The sequence below is a fragment of the Gossypium hirsutum genome, chromosome A10 (assembly GCF_007990345.1).
Source record: "Gossypium hirsutum isolate 1008001.06 chromosome A10, Gossypium_hirsutum_v2.1, whole genome shotgun sequence".
In the NCBI taxonomy this organism is placed as follows: domain Eukaryota; kingdom Viridiplantae; phylum Streptophyta; class Magnoliopsida; order Malvales; family Malvaceae; genus Gossypium; species Gossypium hirsutum.
Genome location: NC_053433.1, coordinates 96,212,950 through 96,221,274, shown reverse-complemented (window position 1 = coordinate 96,221,274; position 8,325 = coordinate 96,212,950). Strand labels below are relative to the sequence as shown.

The following is an 8,325-nucleotide window of genomic DNA, read 5'->3' as shown; positions in this document are numbered from 1 at the left end:
TTAAAAAGTCTGTTTTCATTATACAGGGGATAATCAAAATTGTTGTGGTGAACCAGCAGAAGTTTGGAATCCCTGCTGCTGCTTCATGATTTCAACTTATGATCTGTCTGACGTTTTCAGTACCCATAGGAACCCTTTGGTTAAATAAGGGGTGCATGATTTTAGGGTAAATGTGAAAAATCTTAAACTCTAAATATTTCAGCACCTACTGAGTTTACTAAACACGATCTGATTATTTAACTGCTAAAATCATCATAAAATCGTACAAGATCCCATTTTAATTTACAGGGATCAAAATCAAATGGCACAGTTAACCAGAGGTGCTAAAAACGCAACTAACATAATATAGTTTATGTTACACACACATAATCGTTTGAAATCCTCCTCAATGAAACTTGAATACATTGCATCAGTTACTTATTGGAGCTGAGGACCTGTATTTTCCGATGGTTGCTGCAGCAACTCCGCTTCATCCAAATCTTCAGTGTGGATTGGAATAGCCTGTTAGATAGCAAACCGATTATTTTATGAATAGCAAGGTTTGACATGCATGTAATGCCCATCTTAGATGAATCTAAAAAATTCGAGTATGAGATGAATCAATATAAGCTGTACCTGTGCCTGTAGCAGCTGCTGTGGTTGCTGGTCTTGTGCCATCGTGTAGGATTGTGGCTGTGACATTCTGTAATAAGGCTCCTTGAGATCAAGTTTCCCTGAAGCGGTCTGAAGAATTCCTCCTTGTACTGCCCCAGGCCCCCACATTTTCGCTGTAAGAGTCGATACATATCTCATTAGAAAAAGAAACAAAACAGCAAATTAGGAACACGACAAGTTCAAAACCAACCTGACAATGATAGATACATGGTGTAACTTTGAGCATTATGGGCAATCATGTGAAGTCGGCCAGTTATTTCTTGCCCAGCCATAACATAAATTGGCTGAGAAAGAACACATCGTATTTGGTACCAGTGGGTTGTAGGCGCACCAGGGGCAGTGGTAAGCCATCTTTGCACAGCACTGTTAACAAAAGCGGTTCAATGGCAGTTTGATTGCTTGAAACTGCAAATCTAAAGAAAAATGCAAATTTGAATAGATTATCTATTACCTCCCATTAAACAGAACATCAAACCAACAGGCCAACCCATGCACTCGAGTTCCCACAGATGCTATGAATTTCAATGGAATATCTATTTCGAACAAGTCCTCTTCCTGCAAAAGAATGAACAATGTATCAACTACACATTTTACATATAACCATCAAACGTAGTCAGAGAAAGGAAGTTAATCAAACAGCTATGATTAAGTGAAAAATATTGCATCACTTGGAAAAATGGTCTTAGTGTCCCATACTCCCATAGACGTTCAAGTCAACCTACAAGTCGGCAACAAGCCAAGAGCTCAAAAATCCTTTGCCATGTAAGAGTTCCATGAAGCAACCAGGAATCAAAACACAGACCAATAATGGATGGAATAAAATATGATGCCAGTTGGAAAAATAAAAAATTCCTTGTCTTGGAAAATCATTTTAAGGTTGAAAATTAGAAATGCAAATACAAGATACAACATTTAGATTTGAAGAATGCAACATGAAGTTTAGTACGAGAGAGGCATGACTTATAATGACTCACTGGTACCTTTATTTCATTGAAGTCAATAACATGGCACAAGGGTGGAGATACCAATAATCTTGGATCAAAAGCATCCACCACTGGCTGTATGAAAGCAGACGACATCAGAATGCAACATTTATGGAGAAACCGTGAAACCATAAGTACATGAAGAAAGATCAGTATTGCAACTTCTAAAGAAATATTATACATAAGTATCAAGAAAACCCAATGTAAACCTTGCATTTTGAGAATGAATCTATAGAAGCGGCATTTTCACTCTAGAGATGCATAAAACAAACCTGAGAGAAGTACCCTTGGAATGCAGACCCATACAATGGGGTGAGATCTACACCATAATAGTTCTGTTGCTGCCAAAAAAGAGCCTGCAATTTCTTCCGGGTAAGGGGGAGGAATAGAAAAGGTACATACAATGCAAAATCAACCGTACAACCCGTATAATTTATGAGCGCGTGATGAAAAGAGAACTCTGTGGCTGATAGCACTAACATTGGGATTGACAGCATTATTTTGCATATATAAATAACATGTTTCAAGTGAGTTTCGGGTACCAAACCCTGTAATTTGATAAAACAGCTAACAAGGGAAGGTCTCCTGATAAAGAAAAGCTTGAAAATATAAGCATCTTTACTTTCTTTTCCAAATTTTATAAGTCACCACCTTGAAACCTTGTGAAATCTACAAGGTTCTTTTATAACACATTAACATGGGTGAAGAGGAAAGAATACACTTGCAATTTCTGCCATGAATCATACAAAGGGAAATAGGAACGGTATAAAACAGTTTATACAGACAACTTTCTATGTAAATTAATGACTGAAGGAGGTAAAAGATTCACGCCAACAAGTCATGAGACGTTTTTGATTAATTTCTGTCTAAGATGCATAAATTTACACAGGCATGGATATAAATGCAATACGCATCTGGTAAAACAATGTCAAATACATACCTTATTTGCAATTTCAACAAATAAATATTCATCACTGAAAGGCGCCATATGTATCCTACAATATTAAGATGGCATGAAACTAACTCAAAGGAAAAGATGTTAAGAATTTTACATCTTGATGGCCAAAATATAAATCAATGAAATCAACAACAGATCACAATAGATCTGTTAAGTTAAAGCCAAAAAAACCATCTGAAATAAGTATATATTAACCAAGAGGTATCATAGGATTAAGGCATGAAAGCAATCATAAATCTAGTTATAATCTCAACCAGTTTAGCATGAGGGTATGAGCAACAGGCCAAGTGAGTAAAATGCATGTTATTATTAAAGTGAAAATCCTAAAATAAGTGTGATGATATATCAGCAAATCAGAATCATTTATCAACTGCCGCTTGAGAGAAACAAACAGATTCAAAATAGTAACTTTACCTTCCAATTGATGGAAACATTTTCGCATTAGGGACAAGAAACCGATCTCTTGCAATTATGTAGGACTCTAACATTCTCTCATTAACTAATAAGGTGCCTGCAAGTGACAAAAAAAATCAACTAAAGAATCTTGCTTCAACAAAAACTAAGCAACAAAGTTAAAGATTCACAAATAATTCCACCACATGTTCTGAGAAGTTCTATTTTTTTTCATATTCTGACTGGAAAAATAATACAAAACAATGAAAACCTTCATCTCCATGGAAATAAAGCATGGAAATAGGGACAAAAGCAAAGCATCAGTGTCATGAGATTTTCATCATCACATATAACGACAAAGCAAAGCATCACACACCAACGTACCCATCGGTTCAGAGATCAGAATATCTGCTTTCTCAGCCAACTCCACTTCCTCAACTTTACCTTTTATTACCTATATTTTACATGCCATTGTAACTATGAGAGACTGTATCAATCAGGATACAACCAAGAACATTTACATGACATGACAAGCACATACAGTAATCCGTTGAGCTAATGCACGGTTCCCAGCAATAAGTTTGCGAGCATATTCTGCCATTTCTGAAGCTTCAACAGCATAAACATGCTTTGCACCAGCCTAATAGGAAGAAGAAAGGAATTGAGCATCAATCTATAAACCACAAGAAAAGGAATAGCACATATGCATAGTCATAATGGACAAAAAGGTTAGGAATACCTGCGCAGCAAATAACGACAAAATACCACTTCCAGCTCCAACATCAACCACCACACGACCTGTAAAATCAACACGGTTCTCGATAACAGCAGCATAATAGGTTCCTGGAAAAAAAGTACTTAATCAATTATCAGCATCTAAAATACCTGAATTATAATTAAAAGTGGTATACTATCTCAAAGCTGTGGGCTTTGTTAGTGTTGTCCACAGAAATTCAAAGTGAACTTATAACACAAAATCAAAAGGAATAATGAAAGACAGCTCCGTGATATAACCTGTTCTCACATAATCCTGTAACATATTTTGCTGATGTAGCAATTGTCCATAATAGTGGAAATACATTTTAGCAGAAGATGGCTCAATTTTATAATCAAACTTGCTCTTAGAAGCAGCAATGGCCCCATTTGGTAAATGAATTCCTGCTTTAAATGGGAAAAAAAAATACTGATCAAACAAAAGCATATATAGCCGTCAATTTTCTGCAAGATCATAAGCAGGTTTTCAAAGTAGCACCTTGAATAACATCCTTCTGCCATTGCTCAAATGCGGAATGGAAGTCCCTGCTCTCATCCTCGTTTCTAAACTGGATGGTCACTGCCCGTGAATATGATTTCTGATTCAAAAGTAATAATGTGAAAAAAAAGGTAACATTTAACAGTGGTTTAAAAGTTTTGAAATCATCAAGTAAATTCATACTTATCAACAGTAAGTATTGTAATTTTCACCAAAATATATTTTTGAAGGATGTATACTGTAAATTGCAGCATTCCAAGATATAAACAGAAAGAAGTCGCCACCAGTCACTACTAACCAGAATTTTACCATGGGCAAAACAAAGGGTATTGTATGTAATCAAACCCGAAAAACAGCAGAAAAGAAGTCGAGTTCGAAGAGAAAGAAAAACATATGTATTCTTTATTCTAACATTTTCATATGCATACATACATACACATATGAATATACATATATGTATGAGGCAAAAGTAAAGACGATACCTCTTTACCGGCACCAGAAATCTCTGAAACACAAAGCGATTGAACCGGTCCCAGCTTGAAGAGCTGAAAACAACAAAAAAAGGAACCTCAACCATGTTACACTATGTCTATCTCTAGCTGTCATTAACTACAAGCTTGGCTACAAAAGTAGTTAACTTTAATTACCCAAATCGATTCTCATTTCAGTATGCTTCCCCAACACCCAAATTATACGAAAAAGTAGCAATTTTTAAACAAACCCAAAGTGGAAAATCAAGAAAAAAAAAAAGAAACCTCTTCAATGCCAATGGAAAAACATAGTCCTTAAGTAACCCCGAAAAAAGAGTTTTTTTTTTTTTTGAAGAAACAAACATCTGCTCAAAGTTACCCTTTATTTACCTTCGCATCGCATGTCTGTTTTCTCAAGAACCAAACAACACTCTTTTATCTTACCTGCGAGGTTCCAATATCGACATTGAAGCCATCAATAAATTCCGAATCTCGGTGAAACCGCAGCTCCGCAACTCCAGAATCAGCGCTGAAACGAGCAATCACCGAAGAAGAAGAAGACGAAGACGAAGAAAGCGATGAAGAAGAAAACTGAGAAACTGCCGCCAAAGTGAACTCCAATTCTTTGGGTTTTAGCCCAGATGAATCGTCCATTATTGTTATTATATTAAACAAAGCCAGAAAAGAGAAAGAGATATTTATTAAATCTAAGCCATTTTCAAATTAGGGTTTTTATCAAAGAAGGAACACAAAATAAAAAAAAAAGGTAAGACGAGAGAGATAGCTTTAGAAAGCCGCCACCTGGTGAGAGAATGAACGAGGGTATTTAGCTTTAGCTGTTTCATTAGAGAGACGATAGAGCAGACTCCGTTTATTTATTTATGGCCTAATTATGGTTTTTGTCCCTCAATTATGTTGAAGTTTGAGATTTAGTTCTCTATTCTAATTTGATATAATTTGGTACTAGTATTTCCAAATGGATGGCACACTAAAGTGGTGACGTGGATTCTTTTACTGTTATTTAATTTTTTAAGTAAATTTGTATATTAGTTAAATGCTTAATGTTATTTTTTTAATAATAATTAAAAAGTAAAGTCATATCAAGTAATTTTTCAAATGTAGGTGAAAAAAAGTAACTCTGTTTCAGTGAGGGAAAAAATTATAGAGTGGGTGAGAGTTGAAACTTGGTTTTCTTGATAATGGATACGAGTCTATGGAGATTTTTGTTATCTATTTTAACGGGAGTAATCAAAATGAATATATTATATAATATTAGTATCTATTTTGTAAAAAAAAATTTGTACTTAAAATAAAAAAAATTATGAAAATTAAATGATCAATTGTGTAGTTTATCTAATTCATTTTCAACATTTAAAAAAGATTAACTTTTAAACAAAATAGAATTTTAAAATTTCATAAAAATGATTTTTTTATCCTAAAAATATTTTTATTTCAATAATCTTAAAGTTTATAAATATATCATAAGTGGATAATATTTTACATTTAAAAAAAATCTAAAATATAAATTTACACATATTATGCTAATGTATGGTTATTTAATGGATATAAAATAAAACTTTGGAAAAATACTCAAAAGATCCATGTAGTATATGGTTAAAAGAAATTTAGTCACTTTAAAATAAATGGGACTATACTATTTGAAAGTGAAAAATAAGGACAATTCCATTAACAATTTAATACCTCTCAAAATAAGTAACTCAATTTAGTCTTTGTATTATTGTTCAACAAATAAGAAAAAATAAAAAAGTGTTAGCTATTTTTATTAACAAAAACTGTATGATAAAAAACTGTTGAGGTAAATTTTTGAAGTTATTGTTTATGTGTTAACGAAAGTTACCATTATGATTATTATTGTACTAGACACGTAACTTGCTTTTATTTGTTGGTTTTTTATCAAAATATTTTAATTATTTGCTTGCTTCTTTTCGAGGATTTTGTGCAGTCAATCTTGTGTTTATTATTGGAGAAGAGATTGGATCAAGCAAAATACTTTCCAATGATTCTTATGTGATCTACTTATCTTATAAACTGAGATATGCAATCCAAGAAGATATGGGTTGATTCTATGATCCTTCGTAGTATTAATGATAATTGATTTAATGAGAGTTAGGCAGATCAAGATGGATTAAAGATTACTTTGTGAAGATGGATTCGTGCTCCAAATATGAAAGGCTTTTTGAACATTGATAGATGTTTTATTATTAAAACAAGTTTTTTAAGTGGCTCTCGAAGTGCCAACGGAAATGGTCATTACGACTGACACTGCGACAGGAAACATAACTTACCATTTTTTAACTTGGCAATCTTTTCAACAAATCAATTGGGCAACGACTTAGATGATTTTGTGAACGTGTGTTGGCTCATATTTGAAGATCCAATATTATGGAGCAACAAATCTTTAAAGATTGAATTAATTCAAATCAAGCAAATTAGATCCCTTGTTTTGTAGAGATTGACTTAACTTATTTGAATACTTATTTTGTAGATATTTGATTTTACAAGAACTCTATGAGAATATTTGTAAAGCCTTTTTATGAGGCTATTTTAGTGGAAAATTGTTCTAATTGATTTTTATCTTAGCAAGCCTTCAACTTTTATATATTAAAGGCTTATGTAAGTTAGAAAGGTGTAGAGTTGAGAAAACTTATCTGTATAGTAAGGAATTTTTTTTAAGAGTGTAAACAAGTTTGTTACTTGGTTTTACAATTAGGAGAGAACTTAGAGGTGAATGATTTGGATCTTTATGTGCAAAAGTAAGGTTGCTATACCAGGGTACGATAAGACTTAAATCACTTCTTGTATTGGGATTAATTATAATGGATTTACTCACTGAGCTAGGGTTCACAAACGTAGGAAAACCAAACTGTATAAACAATTTCTTGTCCCCTATTTTTAGTGTTTTATACAATGTCATCTAAACTGCTCACTTTCGTTGTCACACTACAACAAAACAAGCCTACCGTGAAACTTTTTTTGACCTAATACGACGCAAAAAAGGTTGGCATAGGTTTCACGACGCTTCTCCCGACACTTCCAAAAAGGTTATCTATAGTACAGTTGGCATAGGCTCTATGTAATAGCCCGTTTTTAGGGTTAATTGGAACAATGATTTCGTGACCACAATCCAAAGTAAAAATATTTATTTTATTATTTTATTAAGGTTTACAGTATGATAGAATGTTCTTGTGAAAATGTCGTAAATAAATTTTACCGTTTGAGTGGTTAATTCAGTAAAAAGGACTAAATCGCATAAAGCATAAAAGATGAATTCTAAAAGTGAAATGAATCAATTAGCTAATGAAATGAAATGATGGGTACTTGCATGGTAAATATACCATTTTATAATGAGTGGACAACTTTGGATATGTATAAGGTAGATTTTTAGTGTTAGTTAAAGGTTAATTTTGTAATTTAGTTATTATGTTATAATTAGAATAAAACAAACACATTTTTCCTATTCATTCATCATCTTAGCCGAATTTGAGAAAGAAAAATCAGTCATTTTTAGGGCTAAACATTCGGCCAAGCTTCGTCTGTCAATCAAGGTGCGGTTTTTGTCTCGTTTTTAATAATTTCTATGTTTTTGAGCTCGTT

At 33.2% G+C, this 8,325-nt stretch overlaps 1 protein-coding gene across 2 annotated transcripts; it reads right to left on the bottom strand.

Annotated features, from left to right (window-relative positions):
* Positions 1 to 213: 213 nt before the first annotated feature.
* On the bottom strand, positions 214 to 5,555 carry LOC107896681 (probable histone-arginine methyltransferase 1.3). Of its 2 annotated transcripts, none has more exons than XM_016821909.2 (15): positions 5,155 to 5,555; positions 4,723 to 4,785; positions 4,241 to 4,340; positions 4,003 to 4,149; positions 3,728 to 3,831; positions 3,530 to 3,628; positions 3,373 to 3,442; positions 3,010 to 3,106; positions 2,578 to 2,632; positions 1,910 to 1,993; positions 1,635 to 1,712; positions 1,106 to 1,209; positions 845 to 1,017; positions 616 to 767; positions 214 to 501 (listed from the first exon to the last, which is right to left on the bottom strand). In XM_016821909.2, the coding sequence occupies exons 1-15, from the start codon at positions 5,362 to 5,364 to the stop codon at positions 418 to 420; spliced, it is 1,620 nt and encodes a 539-aa protein (XP_016677398.1). In that variant the 5' UTR covers positions 5,365 to 5,555; the 3' UTR covers positions 214 to 417. The 2 variants fall into 2 exon arrangements, with proteins under 2 accessions (XP_016677398.1, XP_016677399.1); XM_016821910.2 differs by having other exon boundaries at positions 4,003 to 4,146.
* Between the last annotated feature and the right edge of the window lie 2,770 nt (positions 5,556 to 8,325).